This window comes from Hemitrygon akajei, unplaced genomic scaffold (assembly GCF_048418815.1).
Source record: "Hemitrygon akajei unplaced genomic scaffold, sHemAka1.3 Scf000095, whole genome shotgun sequence".
NCBI classification, from domain to species: domain Eukaryota; kingdom Metazoa; phylum Chordata; class Chondrichthyes; order Myliobatiformes; family Dasyatidae; genus Hemitrygon; species Hemitrygon akajei.
In genome coordinates, this window is record NW_027331981.1 from 2,154,913 (window position 1) to 2,175,262 (window position 20,350).

The window sequence follows — 20,350 nt, forward strand, 5'->3', positions numbered from 1 at the left end:
CCCCTCAGAGTTGGGGCACAGGTGTAACAAAATATAACTCCCAAACTATTGAGCTCGGGGGAAACAAGGCTTAGAGTCTTGAGATGGTAAAGTCTGGAAGTTCAGTTCATGCACGGAATAGGTGATGAGAGAGAGATATTTGTAATCCAGGGTAAATGTCGAGAGAAGGCAATTACGTCAAATTCCAAAGGTTCCATTGTGGTGAAACGAGAGAACAGTTGCTGTAGATTTTATGCTTCATCGTTTCAAATCCACATACGAATTATCACCGAAAGTGACTTGTCACAAGGGGTATCGCCTTCAAGTGAATTATCACACCACACCCAGCCAAGCGTTAACACATAAGTAGTCTTCACAGGATACCCCAAATCTGATCCACACCTATGGATCAAATGAGGTGATAACCACACATTCGATGTATGGTGAATCAACACTTAACCCACCTTTGTGGGCATAGGAAAGCTCTAAACAGTGACCCTTGGCCACTAGTTCCCTGGTTTCAATCCTTCCATTTTTCTTCCGTCTTCTCCACCTGACTCTGAGTGTGAGTCCTCGGTTAAAACTAAACAAGCTGTGAGCGATGTAAACAAGCTGCAAGCCCGACTGATTTGCCTTCTTAATCACTCTCTCTCTTAAAATGAATGTCCTCAGCAAGCAAAAGCAAGGAATTAATAAGAACGTGAACTGACTGGTGTGCCAGTAGTTGGGATAACTGAATGAATCCTTTCCAACATTCTGAGCAGGTGAATAGTTCAGAATGTGTGAACTGACTGGTGTTTCTGTAGGGTGGAGGACTGAGTGAATCCCTTCCCACAGACTGAGCAGGTGAACTGTTTCTCCCCAGTGTGAACTCGCTGATGTAACTTCAGTTTAGATGATTGAGTGAATCCCTTCCCACAGACTGAGCAGGTGAACGGTTTCTCCCCGGTGTGAACTGACTGATGTCTCTGCAGGTTGGATGAATCAGTGAATCTCTTCCCACAGATTGAGCAGGTGAATGGCTTCTCCCCAGTGTGAACTCGCTGGTGTGTCAGTAGGTGAAATGACCGAGTGAATCCCTTCCCACAGACTGAGCAGGTGAACGGTTTCTCCCCAGTGTGAACTCGCTGATGCACCTTCAGTTTAGATGATTGAGTGAATCCCTTCCCACAGACTGAGCAGGTGAACGGTTTCTCCCCAGTGTGAACTGACTGATGTCTCTGCAGGCTGGATGACGAAGTGAATTTCTTCCCACAGACTGAGCAGGTGAATGGCTTCTCCCCAGTGTGAACTCGCTGGTGTGTCAGTAGGTGAGATGACCGAGTGAATCCCTTCCCACAGACTGAGCAGGTGAATGGCTTCTCCCCAGTGTGAACTTTCTGGTGACTCTGTAGGGTGGATGAATCAGTGAATCCCTTCCCACATTCTGAGCAGGTGAATGGCTTCTCTCCAGTGTGAACTTTCTGGTGACTCTGTAGGGTGGATGAATCAGTGAATCTCTTCCCACATTCTGAGCAGGTGAATGGCTTCTCTCCAGTGTGAACACGCTGGTGTCTCTGTAGGTGGGATGACTGAGTAAATCCCCTCCCGCAGACTGAGCAGGTGAATGGCTTCTCCCCAGTGTGAACTCGCTGGTGTGTCAGTAGGCTGGCAGAGTTGATGAATCTCTTCCCACAGACTGAGCAGTTGAACGGCTTCTCCCCAGTGTGAACTCGCTGGTGTCTCACTAGTTTCGATGCCAAAGTGAATCCCTTCCCACAGTCTGAGCAGGTAAACGGCCGCTCCCCGGTGTGAACTCGCTGGTGAGCCATTAGGTCAAATGACCGAGTGAATCCCTTCCCACAGTCTGAGCAGATGAACGGCTTCTCCCCAGTGTGAACATGCTGATGACACTGCAGGCTGGATAACCGAGTGAATCCCTTCCCACATTCTGAGCAGGTGAATGGCTTCTCCCCAGTGTGAACTCGCTGGTGTGTCAGTAGGCTGGAAGAGTTGATGAATCCCTTCCCACAGACTGAGCAGGTGAACGGCCTCTCCCCAGTGTGAACTCGCTGGTGTCTCTGTAGGGTGGATGAATCAGTGAATCTCTTCCCACATTCTGAGCAGATGAATGGCTTCTCCCCAGTGTGAACTCGCTGATGTATCTGTAGGTGGGATGACTGAGTGAATCTCTTCCCACAGACTGAGCAGGTGAACGGCTTCTCCCCAGTGTGAACTCGCTGATGTGTCAGTAGGTGAGATGACAAAGTGAATCCCTTCCCACAGTCTGAGCAGGTGAATGGCTTCTCCCCAGTGTGAACTCGCTGGTGACTCTGTAGGGTGGATGACCGAGTGAATCTCATCCCACAGCCCGAGCAAGTGAACGGCTGCTCCCCGGTGTGAACTCGCTTGTGTGCCATCAGGTCAGATGACCGAGTGAATCCTTTCCCAGAAATTCAGCAGATGACCAGCTTCTGACTGGTGGGTCCACAGGTGGGTTGACAGACTAAATGCTTTCTTACACACAGAACAGGTGAATGACCTTGCCCAGTGTGAACTTGCTGATGTACCTTCAGTTGAGATGACTGATTGAGTCCATTCCCAATGTCTGAGCAGAAGAATGGGCTCTCCCCTGTGTAAAATGACGGGCGTGCCAGTTGGTCAAATGACTGAGTGAATCCTGCCCCGTAGTCTGATCAGGTAGGATGGTCGATTGGACCCCTTGCTTCACTTCTTAAATATCTAGACAGAGACAGCAAAACTGGTGTGCCATGTCTGAGCTTCTGGGAGACAAATTCCTTCTGATTTTTAACCTGTAAAGAGATTTACAAAATCCATCACTGGGTGTAGGACAACACTTCGGATGAGATTACTTGAGTTGTCAAGGTCTGATCCAGCATCACACTGTTACAGTGAGGTTCCACCCAAGTTGGACAGAGAAATCATCTTCTAACTGGGCACAATGCTGGTATCTGGAATGACCATCAATTCTCTGATGCTCTTCTTGTTTCTATAGGAATGGGGCATTTCTGCGGTCTCCAATTTGTGCCTTGGCTCAGTTTGGCTCCCTCCATTGGTATTATTCCCTGTTCCTGCTGAGCTGCATGGGTGCCTGGCCGCACAGTAACTGAAAAATTCTCACGCACATAGTCTTTCTTGACGTGCAGCTGGGATTTTCTTATATGTATTATTAACTTAAAGTGCCACAGTTTTAATGCCTTATAAAAATTTCTTGCTGAGATGAATGGTTGGTCCGCACAGCTGTTAAAGGCTCTTGCAGAAAAGTACCAACAAAGAAACAGGCCCTTTGGGCTATCTAGCTTGTGCTAAACTATTTAAACTCCCCACTCTCACACACCTACCATTCAGGTCCCTACACAAAACTCCTTAAATGTTGAAATCCAGCTCGCATTCACCATTTGTGTTGGCTGCTCATTTTGCACCCAGATGACCATCTGTGTGAAGAAGTTTCCCCTCATGTTCCCCTTAACATTTCACCTTTCACCCTTAACCCATGGCCTCTGGTTGTAGTTCCACACCATCTCCGTGGTTAAAGCCAGCTTGCATTTTATCTATGCCCCTCTATCACAATCAAATCTCCCCTCAATCTTCTACATTCCAAGGAATAAAGTCCTAACCTGTTCAATTTTTCCTCATAACCCAAGTCCTCCAGACCTGGCAAAATCCTTGTGAATTTTCTCTGAACTCTCGGAACCTCTTTTACAACTTTCATCTATCTACTGTTGTCAGTGCTTTGGTTCATGAAGGCCAATGGGCTGAAATCTTTCTTTCCATCTCTACCTAACTGTGATACCACTTTCAGTGAATTACAGACTTGTATTCCCAGGTCCCTTTCCTCTAAAACACTCCTCAGTGCCCAACCAGTCACTGTGTAAGACCTACACTGGTAGGTCCTACCAAAGTGCAACACCTCACACTTGTCTGTATTAAATTCCATTTTCCATTTCTCAAACCATTTTTCCAGCTGGTCCAGATTGCACTGTAAGCCATGATGGTCTTCCTCGCTGTCCACTACACCCCAATCTTGGTGTCATCCACAAATTTACTGATCCAGTTAACCACACTGTCATCTATATCAGTAATCTGGATGATAAACAACAACAGATCAAGCACTGATCCCTATGACACACAACTAGTCACAGGCCTCCAGTCAGAGAGGCAACCATCTGCTACCACACTCTGGCTTCTCTCAAAGCCAGTGTCTCGTCCAATTTACTATCTCATCTTGAATGCTGAGTGACTGAACCTTCTTGACCAACCTCCCATATGAGACTTTGTCAAGTGCATTGCCGAAGTCCATGTAGACAACATCCACTGCCTTGCCTTCATCCAATTTCCTGATAACTTTGAGAAACTCTATAAGATTGGTGAGCCATGAACTACCAAGCACAAAGCCATGTTGTCTATCCTTAATCAATTCACATCTATCCAAATACTTATATATCCAGTTCCTGCACATAAGTTCCAATAACTTTCCCCCTACTGATGTCAAGCACACCAATGTACAATTTCTTAGTTTATTTTTAGAGCCTTTCTTGAACAGCGGAACAACATTGGTTGTCCTCCAATCCTCCACTACCTCACCTGTCACTAAGGATGATTTAAATATCTGTGCTTGGGCCCCAACAACTTCTGCACTTGTCTTCTAAAGGGTCCCAGGGAACAATTTGTCAGGCCCTGGGGATTTATCCATGGCAATTTGCCTTCAGACGGCAAACACCTCCACCTCTGTAATCTGTACAGTGTCCATGAAGTTGATGCCGCTTTGCCTCACTTCTATAGACTCTGTGTCCACCTCCTGAGTAAATACGAATGCAGAAAAAATCTCCCCCATCTATTTTGTCTCCTCATATGGATTACCATTCTGATTTTGTAAAGGATTAATTTTTTCCCTTGAAATCTTTTTGCACTGAACATATCTGCAGAATCCATGAGGATTCTCCTTCACCTTTTCTGCTGGGGCAACCTCATGCCTTCTTTCATCAGTGTTCACTTGAATTTCCTGTATCTCATAAGTAGCCCATTTGTTCCTATCTGCCTGTATGCACCTCCTTTTTATTGATCTGGGAGATGAAAACCAAAGGGGTGATAGAGCTGCATGGTGGGGGGTGGGGGTAAGGGGGGGTTAAACTAACATCTCAGGGGGAATGGATGCCTGAATAACAGAACAGATAGCCAACATGATTAAAACAAATAATATGGATTGGCCTGACAATGACCAAAATCGAATGTGACGAGCTTTGACCTGACTTTCAAATCCCAATCAACCCTGAAGGGAACTAATATTAAAGGTGAAGATGTTCAGTGGGAAGAAGAACGCGAGAGGGCGATATTTGGGGATCAGAAACGGGAACAAAAACCTACCAAGGGACAGGTGGGGACAACAACCCGTTTTCAAATTAACAAGCAAGGATGCTTCCTGCCATGAGTACCACCCCTCAGGAAGAGCCCAATGTATTATTGCAAGTTGTTGGAATTCCAATTCCATTTATGATTGATATGCCGGCAACCACAACCACTCTCAATCAGGAAATAATATCGGAAAATGGATTCCAGCTATGAAACACGACAATCACTCTGTCTAGGTTCGAAGGCACGGAACACACGTATTCACATACACAGCCACTACAGGTGGAATTCCAGGGGGATTGAGAAAAGCCAGTATTATGCACCCGTCTAGGGACAAAGTTCCCAGTCACATTAGAGAGGTTAAAGGAAGAGAGAACAGTTCATTACTGGCCGAAGTTCCGGATTTCCTTTGGCGACAGACAGGACAGGTGGTTCCCCATACCACCGTGAGGGTTTGCCTTGGGTTCAAGCCAAAGAGCCTAGGGTTCCTTGCCTACACCCTGAGGAAACAAGCCTCCAGCACCGAGGGAGGCTGGCCAGACTTGGCCGCATGCCAACTCTGATACTGGAAGGACTCAGGTGAAGACAGGACATCTGGTAAGACACTCTTTTAATATTGACTGAACCCAAGAGGCTGTACCCCATCTCTGGGCAATCTCAGGCCATGAAATTGGCCTTGCTTGTTAATTTCTTAAACTGCCCCCCATCCGGATCACCATGAAAGAAGGACAGATTCTCCCATCCACTCTGCAATATCCCCTCAAGCCCGAGGCAATGTTTTATGAGAATGGAAGCCCTTTTGTGGATCCAGCAGGGAAACAATATTCTGGTGATGCGATAGTGACGGACAGTGAAGTAATTGAGCAGGCCTCTTTTGAAGCAGCTGTCTCGTCCAGAAGGCTGAGCTGTTTGCTCTGACTTGTGCCTGTATCCTAGCAACAGATAAAAGTGCGAACAATTACACGGACTCCCGTTATGTATTTGGAGTTGTACATGACTACCGGGCTCTCTGGGAACATGGGGATTCCTGATTTGCTCTGGCCACCCCATTAGTAATGCCTCCTTTGTAAACAACTTACTCACCACTCAACAGCTACCACGAGGTTTTGGCTATTATTAAATGTGCGGCCCACACCCGCATGTCCAACCAGGTCACTAAACTCAATGCTTCAGCAGATGAGACAGCGAAAAGTGCTGCACAATCCTCGATAGTTGTAGTCTCCTCGGGTTCCCATCAAGCAATCCTCCATGACTCAAGCAGAACGAGTTTGCCAGACATATGGGAGGTACGTACTTTTCAGGGGGACGCCTCTGAGGAGGAGTGCAAGCTGTAGTTCCAGGTGGGGTGCCAGAAAGACCCCGACCGAGGTTTCTGGATCACCCCAGCGGGACAGGTTTGTGTTCCTACACAGTTTTTACCTATATTGGTCAATTCTGCACACACCTGGAAAAGGAGGGAATGGTTGTTAACCTGCACCCTGCACACCGGGTACGACTCCCTTGACCATTTTCGTGTCTACAAGTTGATTTTACTGAATTGCCTAGAGTACATTGCTATAGATACTGCTTAGTTATTATAGATGCATTTAATAGATGGAGTGAAGCTATTCCAACTACCAATAATACTGTTATGACTGTTGTAAAGGTATTATTAGAGGATATAATTCCCAGGTACGGCCTGCCAGAGATGCTGAGCTCTAACAATGGCCTACACTTTGTGGTGAAAGCAAGCGAAGGGGTGTGTAACAAACTAGCTATCAAGCAACATTTCCACTGTGTACACCACTCACAATGGCTTAGCGGAAAGTGTCAATGGCACTCTGAAGAGTAAATTGGCCAAACTAACAGCAGAGATGGGACACACTTGGTTGAAGGTCCCACTGTTAGACCTATTTCACATGAGGGTCACCCCACAGGGGAAAACAGTGTTGTCACCAGGGGAAATCATTTATGGACCGCCCATGAGGACACCCTGTGGACCATTGTTCTCAGAAAGTCTACCAGGTAAATTGGATATGCATACCCTAGTGGAAGAGATGGGGAAATACATATGCCAACTAAACAAAATTTTCCAAGCATTACATTCACAGGTACAACAGGCTTACAAGGAAGAGTACTATCCCGCAGAGAGGAGTGACTATCCCACCCTAGAACCTCGGAATTTTGTCCTGACCAAGAACTGGGATTGAGGGAAACTCAGACCTCGGTGGAGAGGACCATATTAGATGTTACTGACCACTCCAGGGCTCTGAGACTGAAGGGGCAATCTCGGTGGATACATTGAACAGACTACAAATGTGTTACTGAAGGAACTGAGTAGAAGGACTCTCTCGGACTAAAGGAAAAAGTATTGGTTGATTGTGGTGTGCTGAACCACTAGGTTTCTTGTCATTTTAAGAGAGAGTGCCTGAGTGACGTCAGCCACCGGCTTTCTCAGCTCCTGTTTGATTCTTACTGAGAGAGAGGGAGAAGTGGAACTATTTGACTCTGCAGCGTGTTTACACTTGCTCACAGCTTGTGTTTACATAGCTCGCAGTTTGTTTTATTTAAGCAAGGACAGTCAGAGACAGACAGTCAGATGGAGAGAAAGAAAGAAGATGGAAGGTTCGAAACAAAGGACCTAGTGGCCGAAGTTCGCTGTTTGAACTCTCCTGTGCCCACAAGGGTGGGTTGATCCAGCAAATACTGAATGTGTGATTGTCACATTGTTTGATCCACTCGAGTGGATCTTTAGGTTTGGCAGTGTCCTGTGAAGACCACTTGTGCTAACCCTTGCCTGGGGGTGGTAATTCACTTGTACAGGGTACCCCGTGACAAATCACTGTTGGTGATAATTCCTATAATCCATATGGGGATTTTGATGGAGCAACCCATGGCTACCACATTTGTTAACTCTTAGCTGCATTCGGGTGTGTTATGTGGGAACCACTTGTGAGAGGGGATATTCTGTGGAAATCACTGTCGGTAATACTTTGTGAGTTGGATCTGGATTGGGAGTACCTTGTGGAATCTACCTGTGTGTTAACCCTTGCCTGGGTGGTAGTTCCCTTTGAAGATGGTGATAATTTTGGTGATAATTCATATGTGGATTTGGAACGAAGACGGATAAGATCTTTGGCGACTGTTATCCTGTTTTACCACCGCGGAACTTGTGGAATTGGAAGCAATTGCCTACTCTCGACATTCACCTTGGATTACAAATATCTCTCTCTCATCATTTATTCCGTGGATGAGCTGAACTTTCATACTTCCCCATCTTAAGACTCTAAGCTTGGTATTATTCCCTGACCTCAATGGTTTGGGAGTTATATTTGCACATATGTATACACATAACACTGTTAACCATAGAACCATAGAACACTACAGCACAGTACAGGCCCTTCAGCCCTCCATGTTGTGCTGACCCATATAATCCTTTAAAAAATGTACTAAATCCACACTACCACATAATCCTCTATTTTTCTTTCATCCATGTGCCTGTCCAAGAGGCTCTTAAATACCCTAATGTTATAGCCTCCACTACCATCCTTGGCAAGTCATTCCAGGCACCCACAACCCTCTGTGTAAAAAAACTTACCACTGATGTCTCCCCTAGACTTCCCTCCCTTAATTTTGTACAGATGTCCTCTGGTATTTGCTATTGCTGCCCTGGGAAACAGATACTGACTATCCACCCTGCCTATGCTTCTCATAATCTTGTAGACCTCTATCGTCCCCTCTCATTCTTCTACTCTCCAAAGAGAAAAGTCCCAGCTCTGCTAACCTTGATTCATATGACTTGTTCTCCAAACCAGGCAACATCCTGGTAAATCTCCTCTGCACCCTCTCCATAGCGTCCACATCCTTCCTATAATGAGTTGACCAGAATTAAACATTAAGAGCAGTCTCACCAGAGATTTGTAGAGTTGCAACATGACCTCTCTACTCTTGAACTCAATCCCCCTGTTAATGAAGCCTAGCATACCATAGGCCTTCTTAACCACCCTATCAACCTGTGCAGCAACCTTGAGGGATGTATGGATTTGAACCCCAAGGTCCCTTTTGATTGTTTTGCTTAAGTTGTTATATTATAAGTAGATACAAATAAAGATAGTGGTGTTAACATCAAAACCAGACTCCATGTGTGGTCTATTGCTGCTGGTTCATTTAAATTGTTACAGGTATGTAACAGTGGTGTTCGTGTTTATGTCTTTGAGAGGGATCACCCCAGCATCCGGGCTCCACATGTTAATACATTTCTGTGTCTCTGTCACACCGATGCCAAACAGGTAGAGCTAGGGGGCTGCTGGGTTTGTGCCAAAATTCCGCAGCATAGTAAAACTATGACTCCAATGTTAGTAATCCCGCTCAACCAGAGTGAGGAACTCTCAGCCTGGGCTTTCTCAAATAACACCCAGGGAAGAGAGATGCGGAACTGGGATCCAGTCAGAGATGACTGTGACTGTCAGTGTTTTCAGGGATGGTATCTCAGGCTTCCACCAAACGGAACTTCCTATACTGGGAAACATGCATCCTGACCATACTTGCAGGTGCCCAGCAGCCGAGAGGAACAACTGAGACTGAGCGATTTTGGATGATCACTTTTCTCTCCTATTGAGTAGCCAGGAATCCACGAAAGATAATCAATTTGGCTACAGCACTTGAGCTGGCCACAATACTGCAGAGGCCCTGACAGAAACGCAGGCCCAAGTAACAGAAATATCCACTGAAATGATTGCAATCCGGCAAACAGTCCTACAGAATCATTTGGCTTTAGAGTTTATCTTTGCTGAGAAAGGGGGAACCTGTGTTATTATTGACACAGAATGCTGCACCTATATCCCTGATGAGTCTACTAACATTACATCCCTCTCTGAGCACACTGCCAGGGAGATTGACAGCATCAAGAAAGTAGGGTAGGATTTACACAGGCTCACCGAAGGTTCGAAATGGTAGTATTTGAAGGCCTGTTTGGTAATATGTGAGGCATGATATTGCATTATGGCTTAATAGTTGTGCATATCATTGTTATAATTACTGTTGTGCACTGTTTTTATCCATTGATAAGTCAATGCTGTACACTGTTGCTTTCTCTGTGAAAAAATTACTGCTTTGTTGATCATGTAATGATCAAAAGAAGGGAGTGGTAAAGTATGTAAAAGGGTTAACACTTCCTTAAACAATAGCCGCCTGTTCTTCTGAAAGAAATTGCTGATGATTAGCCAATGTACTAAGCCATGCTGAGCCATATTTCTTCTTGAGGGTAGCTAGCTAGGGTTTCTGGATGTTTATCTGAATTGTGCACTCGTGCGTAGAGATAGGACAGCTTCAGTCTGTTCTGTGTGTGTAAGCCATTATGACTATTTTGTAATTTATTTTTAATATAGTAAATAACTTTGGTTCCAGCCTGCCTTGTGTGGTGGGTATCTGGACAGATATATCTGTGGTGTAAGGGGAATTGTTAGTCAGTTAGTGGATTGGGCGGGAACAGTCATAGACTGTTCCTGTTTGAGCGACTAACTGAGTAAGCCCCAGATGCTTGGAGTAAAGAGTTTGTAGTTATACGGTCTCTGAGTGACTTTTTCCAGATTCGACTTCCACAGAATGGGAGTGGTTTTAAAGGGCTGGGCTGCTGGAAGCACATTACCAGACCTGGAGTGATTGCAACTGGATCTGACAGAGGCATAACTGGTTCTTCTGGGCACATTCAGTCTCACTCCAACTGTTTCCTACCTTCCATTTACAGGTATGTAATGTCTAAAGGACCAGTGTTTGAGTAAATGAGACTCACCAAACTTTCTCCTGACTGAATCACTGGATTCTCTGAGTCAGATGGGTTCTCTCCAGTTGATGCTCTCAATCCTCGGGCTGGTTCACTTGTTGATGTTCCCTCGTCTTCAGTCGTGGTTTGCTTCCAGTTGGGGTTTTTCTTCCAATAAATCTCTCACCGCAGGTCTAACTTTAACATGAAAGATAATGAAGCACTTTAACAATAGAAAAGAGAACCAAACGTTTCTGCTTAATGTTACTAACAACAAAACTCGCTGAAATTTAAACGTTGAAGGCACATATAATGATCTCAGTGAACAATCTTTCATTGTCCGTCACACGTCACAAAACGATATGGGATAAGAAGGAGCCATCATTCAGTCATGGTAAGACATAAGACACAGGAACAGAATTAGGTGATTCGATCCAGCTGGTCTGCCCCACCACTGGGCAGATGAAAACATGGCAGATTTTCATTCCAACACCATATTCCTGCCTTCCTCCTGTAACCCTGAAACTACTTAGCAATCATGAGTATATTAATCTCTGTCATAAATATACCCAAATGGCAGCCTCAACCAACCTCTGCAGCAACAAATTACATAGATCAGACATCTTTTCAACAAAACAATAATTCTCAGTTTTAAAGGGAACAACTTTATTCTGAGACTGTGCTGCCAGATCACAGGCTCTCCATCTAATGGAAACATCCTCTCTGTGTCCACTGTATCCGGGCTTTTCAGCATTCGATAGGTTTACTTAACCATACATTCCCCAATCAGCCCCCACTGTCCCTCTGAACTCCATTGAGCACAGGTCCAGAACCATCAAATACTCCTCATACATAAAGCCAGTCATTCCTGAGATTACTCTTCTAAACCTCATTAGCAACAACTGTACTGAACACATTTCCAGGAAGAACAGACGGATTGGTACCAGGATTATGTTACAGGTAAAAGCTGTGTTTTTTTTTACTGTTCTACTATCACAGAATGATCCATTTCCAGGTTAAAACAGGTCCATTTCAGGAAATATAAACCATTCCAGGGTGAGTGTAATTAAAAGAAACTGGAATTACCAGAAACGCTCAGCAGGTAAGGAACAGCTGTGGGGAGAGGAACAGTCTTAACAATTCAGGTTAATAACATTTTGTCAGAATGACTTCAAAACATTTTCAGTTTTTAGTGCAGATCTCCAGCAACTTGACTTCCACCGAGTGACAGACTTGTGACAGTGGGGGGGGGGGGGGGGGGGCAGATTTCCAAACATAGATTGAACACAATACTCATGGTCTTTTTCTACTGTTGTAAACATGAAGCAGCCCATTTACTCACAGCCTGTCCCTGTGAGAATGGAATGGGAACTAATCCTCTCCTCAGATTAGCAGTCATTGCTTCCAAAGGAACTCCAGTAACAAACGCTTGATCCCAACAAGAAATACTCATTCAACACCTCATAAGCCCAAGCAGCTCGATCCCCAGGTCCATTTTACCTGGATCAAAAACTGTGATATCCCAGGACCCATCCTCACAGAGTCACACAACTGAATCTGCCACTCACCGACCCTGAGATTCTCACACAATGTCCCTGCATCTCACACTGGGTAGTGCAATCAGGGATTTCCCTACAACCAATATCCAGCTGCTCAAAATTTCTGCTTCATTTCAGAAGGATGACCATCCAGCGCCATCTATAGAAGCACTAACCAATCTCAAAGCCAAAACACCGACAGTTCCATATGCTGGGAATGCCGATCATGGGATTATAGCCCAAGTACCAACTCTTCTAGTACTCTTTGCTGACAGTCACAGTTTGAAAACAATGCACAACAGAACTGGTACCTGATGACCCTCTGGCATTCCAGCTAACAAAAACCAATTCTGGAAATAACTCAGCAAGACCAAAGGTGCAAAAGAACACTTCACAATGAAGACAAGGGTTAGAAGAAAGATTGCTGATATATAACATTGAGATAATGGGATATAGGGTGGACCAAGTTTGCCCCAGATGCTTGATATACATCACTGAAGCTGGGGGAGAGAGAGACTGGACAGAGGTTGAACAAGATGGGCTGGGAATGAGCAGATGGAACCAGGTGGGAGAAGGGTTCAAGGACAATCACTGATGATCCTCCAGCAATACACAGATACTGAATGAATAGTACATACTACTGTATAAAATATTCTAAAATGACAAAGTTTAAACAAACAGCAAGAACTTTGCCATATATACTTTGACCCTCACCAAATTTTTATCAACACACCATAGAAAGTTTCCCATCCGGACACTTCATGCTCTGCATGGTAACTGCTCTGCCCATGACTGTGAGGAACAGCAGAGACCTTTGGATACTAAACAACATATTACAGAAACCATTCTCCCCTCAAAGATCTCTTTCTAGACTTCCTAGTCCCTTGGTAAAGCAGGCATTGAAATCAAAAATAGAAACATAGTATCATAGAAATTTTACAGCACAATACAGGCACTTCGGACCTCAAAGTTGTGCCAAACATGTCCCTACATTAATTGCTAGGCTTACCCATAGCCCTCCATTTTTCAAAGCTCCATGTACCTATCCAAAAGTCTCTTAAAAGACCCTATCGTATCCACCTCCACCACCGCTGCTGGCAGCCCATTCCAAGCACTCACCACTCTCTGAGCAAAAATCTTACCCCTGACATCTCCTCTATACCTACTCTCCAGCACCGTAAACCTGTGTCTTCTTGTGGCAACCATTTCAGCCCTGGGAAAATGCTTCTGACTATTCACACGATCCCCACAATTTGGGATGTTCTCCTTTTTCATCCACCCCAATCAGGGAGAAGACACAACAGCCATAAAGCTCAGGACAAATGCAAGGAGCCTCAGGAAGCGAGGTGAGTTGGGGGAAGTTAACAGGACTCAGTGGCCAACATCAGATCTCCCCAACACAACATGGAGGAAGCATCACCACCCATCTGGGAACTGTGTGCACACACCACATGATCTTACGTCACAAAGCAGAGGGTGGGGCAGATCTGCAGTAAACAGCCTCACGTGACCTGTCGGCAGGACTTCCATTTCAATTCTGCGGAAAAAGACAGCCTGGGCTCCTGGTTTGGATCATTCAATGCAGGTTCAGTGAAGCCGACATATTTTTGATGAGCCCAGATAACTGGAAAATAAATGAGTAACTCGCCCTCAGTTTGGGGCTCACGGCCAACATCGGATCTCCCCGCTCGGGATCGGTCTCAATACTCACCGATGGGAAAGTGATATCTTCAACCCACAGACCGTGATCCAGGAAGTGAGGATCCCTCCTGATCCCGCAGACGATCCACTTCAGCACTGAGTGGAAAGGAAATCACCATCCATCCGAAGACTGTGAGCATGTGCACAATGATTGTTACATCATCCAGAGGGAGGGGCAGAAACAGACACGCAGATGCTGCCCATCTGCAGTTAAATGGGAGGGGCAAATGTGAACACATAACCGGTGGGGACTCCCAACCCAAGCAGAGCACCCCAACTAACCTCCCATTCTATAGACATCTCACCTATCCCAGAAGTTCTGGGAGTCTCCCACATATTGACAGCGGCTCCCTGATGCCCAGAAATTACATATAATATCCGGGAAACGATCTTTTTGAGAGTGAGCCAGCAAGAGGGAGAGAGACATCCTGATTAGTCTCTCTTTGTGCTAAGTAGACCTATCAGTTTTCTCTGTGGGTGGGCTTTACAGTCGACCTCTCTCTCTCTTTTATTGTCCATCGGTTCTGTTCAGTGTCTCAACTAACCTTGAAGGACTGGTGTCAAACTACAAAAGTTTGCCAGTTGATTAGTTCTAGGGGAAGCTGTCCAAAGTAAAATCTGTGAGCACAGGACAGTTGAGATTCAAAGAGCTTTGCCAGTTGATGAAGCTGATTTTGGTGCTGCCAAATTCTGATTGTGAAGTAGAAATTGCACTCAGAATGGCGTGTCACATTAAGGCAGAATTCAGAAGTCAGCTGTCTCACAAAACACTTGCGAATCTGATGTCTTGCAAAATTAACAATTTCATTAATACAGAATGCTGTGAGATTAAAACTTCTGGCAAAATGCTCTAATTTGCCATGCAAGCCACATCACAGTGTAAGGAATGTTTGCAAAATAGAAAAGCTCTTTGCATTAGTATTTAGTTATTAGCATTGAGACTGCCTACAAAATACTCTACAAGGAACATATATATATATATACATACATATAAACACACACATATACATATATATACACACATATATATATGTTTACACATATATACATATATGTGTGTGTGTAAATAGATTCAATATGTGATCTAATAAATTGTTGTGCTCTTTCATAATCAAATCTCCTGTATGCATACACACTTGGAGGTCGATGGGGGGAGGTGAGGACTTATGGGGTTGTGAGGGGTGGGGGTGGTGGTGCTACCTCCCTGAAATTAGTTTTTGCAGGGTAGGATGTCTGCCACAAACTTGCCCCTCACATCTCCTCTCACCTTAAATGTATTGGACATTTCAACCCCTAGGTAAAGATTTCGTATTTCACTCTATCTATTCCTCTGGCAATCTTTTAAACGTCCATCCAGTCTCACCCCAGCCAGCGCCGCTCTGGAGAAATCAAAACAAATTTGTCCAAACTCTCGTTATAGCTCATGCCCTCTAATCCAGGCAGTATCCTGGTAAACCTCTTCCACACCCTCTCCAAAGCCCCGACATCCTTCCGAGAGTGGGGGCGCCCAGAACTGTATGAAACACTCCAGATGTGGTCTAACTAGTTGTATAAAGCTGCAACACAACTTCCCGACTTTTGAACTCAATGCTTCAACTAATAAAGACTATCACGCCATTTGCCGTCTTAACCACCTGATCAATTTGTGCAGATCTTTCAGGCAGCGATGAGTCTGAAGATCCCTCTGATCATCGACACTGCTCAGGGTTTTGCATTTAACAGAGTCCTGTCTCCCGACATTCCACTCACCGAGCTGCCAAGATGATCATCACTAATCAAATCTCACTGCGCTTTCTCAAGTCCAGTAGAATTTGTTGCCAAGTGAGAAAGTACGGGTAGGTACAGGCACAGGGAAACACTGACGTGTAGCAGCATCACAGGCAAGTACATTCAGATAACACACGGAACATAAATATGCAATTCTCTGTCAGTAACAATAGAGAAACATGTTTAACGTCATCCTGCTAATCGGACCGGAACAACAGGGGCTGAGCGGCGGCTCATCTCAGACGGTTCGGTGTGAAGGTCTCACAACCCGGACCGACCCCGGCAGATTCTGTGAAGGAAGCGGGGCGAGGCCGCCAGTTCGGGAAAGTTCATCCCCTCCCCCTTCAGGTTTCACTGATCACCTTGTGTTTCCTTCTCCCTTCCCCACCCCCACCTTTTATTCTCCAGTCCCGCCGAAGGGTTTCGGCCGGTAACGTTGACTGTACTCTCTTCCTAGATGCTACCCGGCCTGCTGAGTTCCCCCAGCATTTTGTACGTGTTGCTCGGATTTCCAGCATCTGCAGATTTTCTCTTGTTTGAGTTGGGGAAAGTTTACGGGACATCAGAACTCCGCTCTCGAGACCGGCTCCAGTACTCACCGAAGGGAAATTGTTGGTGTCGCCCGGCAGAGAATAATCCGTCCCCGGCTCCACGCCCCGAAGAGCAAAGACCCTCTTCCGATTCCGATCCCTCCACCGACCCGCTTCCACAAAGAACGAGAGAAACACCGATCATCAAGGACTGAGCTTGCGCGATGTCGTCAGCGCGTCAAACGGGCGGAGCCTCGGAAACAAACCCGCAGATACTGCGGATACGCGGTAAAACGGGTTCAGGTGACGGTGGAGGGTCGCCCATGTGATCAAGTGACTCTGCTCCTCGTCCCTCACACTCTGCCCGACCCATGCTGCATTTCCCCACGTTAATTCATTATTTCCCACATTATTTCATGTTTACGTCAGATACATTTTTAATTTTCCCTCTATATCTTCCCCGTCCCCACCCCTCCACCCAACTGGTTACAGAGTTAGGCATTCCATTCCCACCCCAGACACAAAATTCAGACCCAAACCGGAAATATGCAGGTTTCATTTAAATCAGTTTTGTTTATAAACACTCATTTCTATTCACATTTCTCTGGAACCTCACTGGACAGGAACCGAAACATCAAGTGAGAAACAGCACGAGGAGACAATTCAGCCCCTCTAACTAGCAACAAGATGGCGACTGATCTCCCATCTCAGCCATATCTTTCGGCCCGATCCTCGTTTCCTCGATTCCTTCAGTCCCCACACAAATGCCGGCCTCTGTTTTATGCGAGGAAGGTCACCGAGTCTTCACCGCCCTCTGTAGTGGGGATTTACAGACATTCATCACCCTCGGTGTAGAGACATTTCCCCTCATCTTAATCCCAGACAGTCCACCCCCGTTTTCAGAGACTGGGATTCCTGGTTCAACCGGTAATGATGTTGTGCATTTCAATGTGTTCACCTCTCAGTTCTCGATTCTCTAAATGAAAGGGTTATCGCATTTGATTTTTCTTCATATGATGACACACCACTCCAGGGATCAGTCTGGTGAATCTTCATTGCACTCTCTATAACAAATACTCTCTAACCTCTTTGTAAATCCTCTATGGAATTAATTTCCATCTTCTGCAGCCCGATGTTGCCCCAAACACTCACCTCCCACCCCTGTCAGTATTTCCAACTTCCACCTCCCCCTCACCTGGATCCACCTCTCACTCCCCAGCTCTTGCCCCATCTCCACCCCTCACCTCTTTTCTCCGACTATTTCCCGTCCACTCTCAGTCCAGAGGGAGGGTCTCGGCCCGAAATGTTGACGGTCCATTTCCCTCCGCAGATGCTGCCCGACCCACTGAGTTCCTCCGGCAGTTTGTTCTTTAGTCTGTCTAACCCGTGTTAGTATGGGGAGCCGGATTTTACACCATATTCCAGGTACAGTCTCAACAAAGCACTATGTACTGATTGCAAAGCTATGAAATTGCATGTGAATAGCCTCCCGTTCCCTAACTCCACTCGTTCTGCGTCACCAGCAGACTGGGACATCTCACATCTCGCTGCCTCCGCCAGGACATTAAACTGTGAACAACTGTGGTCACGGACTGATCTCTGGGGTACTCCAAACGCTACCTCCTTCCAGTCTGAGAACGACCACACACACACTACCGGCAGTCTATTGATCTCCAACGAAAAATCCTAATCACTTACTCCTGAGGTTCAGTAGCATTGCTGTCTCTGAGTTTACCACCGTCAAATGCCAGGAGGGACACAATAATCAGAAAGTCTCTAGTCGCAGCCGTGTAAATAAAATGTGATCTCAGTGAGTGTGTGGCGCATGCTCAGAATGGGAAGGAGATAGACAAACTGAGCCAAGTCACAGACTGATGAAGGGGAGGAATGATCATTTTGATTCAGAGGGAAGCAGAGAGTTTGATATTGTGCCTGATGCCGGAACTGTGGCCAGTTAGAAGGTGAAGTCTTGTTCCTCCAAATTGTTTTGAACTGTGACTGTTTTCTTTCTGAAGGCACCATGGAGACTAAAATTATCTGAGTTGAAATGTTGTCCTTCACCCACTGACGTGCGTTGTAAACTTTTAAAAGTGCAGAAACTTCTGTACACTTTTTGTGTATGGGAATCTCAAACACAACAGCACGTTGGTTCCACTGTATCTGCCAGTTTACCAGCGCTTGAATACCACCGATCCTTCATTGTGGAGGCGGAGATGCTGGAGAAGACAGCGCCCCACTCGCTACAAGGAGAAACGGAACACGTGTCCATGTCCGTGATTTGATAGGATACATTGCCATGACGTTGCAGCATTGTGACATCATTCACTGGGTCTCATTTTGGAAGGGATTCAGTCGGCCGTTCACCAGCTCCGTGTGGGTGAAGCGAGTCATTCAGTTAACCCACCTTGTGATGCTCCAGTGATTTGAAAATAAATAGAGGCCACATTTCTGTCCGGAGTGAGCAAAGAGTTTTACTCAATCATCCCAGCTGCGGCAACACCATCAACTTCACATCAGGGAGGAAGTTCAAGTCAGCTCCGTGTTAAATGTTTAACCTTCACGGTGACTGAAGGCAGCTGCAGGATCATGAGGGACTGTTACTGTCAGATTCTGCAGTTCTTGTGGCTGCTCGTCGCATCCAGGACTGAACCCTGGTCACTGAGCATTGGAGGAGTCTGTTCTGCTGATGTTAGCCTTGAACTTGACTGGTGTTTAATATAGTGGAACTGTGAAAGATAAATCGGTTCTGTATCAAATCCCGTTTCTCAGGTACTTACTGTCTCTACCACACTCACAATGAATACTAATGAGGCCACTCGGCCCATTTTGTCCCTGCCCATGTTTCTGTTCCATATCAGTATTTTAAAATCTATCCCTGCCGCTCCCCCCTCACTCGCTCTGTGATGACAGGTTGCAACTAGTCAAAACTCGGTCAGAGAAAAGATTTCCCTTGATTTTCAAGGAATTATATAAATCTAGAACACATCACAAGCCCTTCAGCCCACAATGTTGTGCCAACCAGAAACTGCCTACAATTACCCTACCGCATAGCCCTCTAATTTTTTTAGGGTCCATGTAACAATCTAGGAATCTCTTAAAATACCCTATTGTATCCCACTCCAATACTGTCACCGGCAGTGCATTTCACCCACCCACCACACTTAGTGTGGAAAAACTTACCTCTGACATATCCTTTGCAACTTCTTCCAAGCACCTTAAAACCATGCCCCCTCATTTAGCCATTTCAGATGAGCTTACTGTGGTTTTAACGTTCTTCAGAGCTCTGGACTAAGGTGGTTAAACTCCTTCCCTGCTCTTTTCAAAGTTTTGTGTCATTGTCACTCATTTCAAAGGATTGTGCCTCAGACAGCTGGGTTGCTGCAATGCGCCTCCAAACTCTGACAGCAGACTAGAGAGTGAATGTTCGATGAAGCAGAGTCAGAAACCAAAGAGTTGCCAGCTTGAGTCAGGGCTTTGGGGCCCCAGAAAGAGATGGGGCTTAGGATTTACAAGGAGTAGGAAGAAGAGGAATCAGACCAGCAGGATGTGGCTACAAATGAAAGATCCGAAACATTTTGAAACTGGTCGATCGAAAAGCAAAAGGATGGTTAATTTCTGCAAAATACTGGTGGAAATTATCAGATCAGGCAGCAAGTGCAGAGAGGAATAAATAGACAACGTTTAGGCTGACCCCCTTTAGCATGTCTAGACTGAGTACTCCTCTGCTTACCTGCTGCCTGAACTGC

General features: G+C 45.7%; 1 protein-coding gene across 1 annotated transcript; it reads right to left on the bottom strand.

Moving 5' to 3' along the window:
- Positions 1–752: 752 nt before the first annotated feature.
- Positions 753–16,826, bottom strand: LOC140722962 (uncharacterized). The gene is made up of 4 exons (XM_073037582.1): positions 16,674–16,826; positions 14,318–14,511; positions 11,099–11,266; positions 753–2,771 (listed from the first exon to the last, which is right to left on the bottom strand). Exon 4 carries the CDS (start codon positions 2,376–2,378, stop codon positions 753–755), a length of 1,626 nt encoding a protein of 541 aa, XP_072893683.1. The 5' UTR covers positions 2,379–2,771; positions 11,099–11,266; positions 14,318–14,511; positions 16,674–16,826.
- Between the last annotated feature and the right edge of the window lie 3,524 nt (positions 16,827–20,350).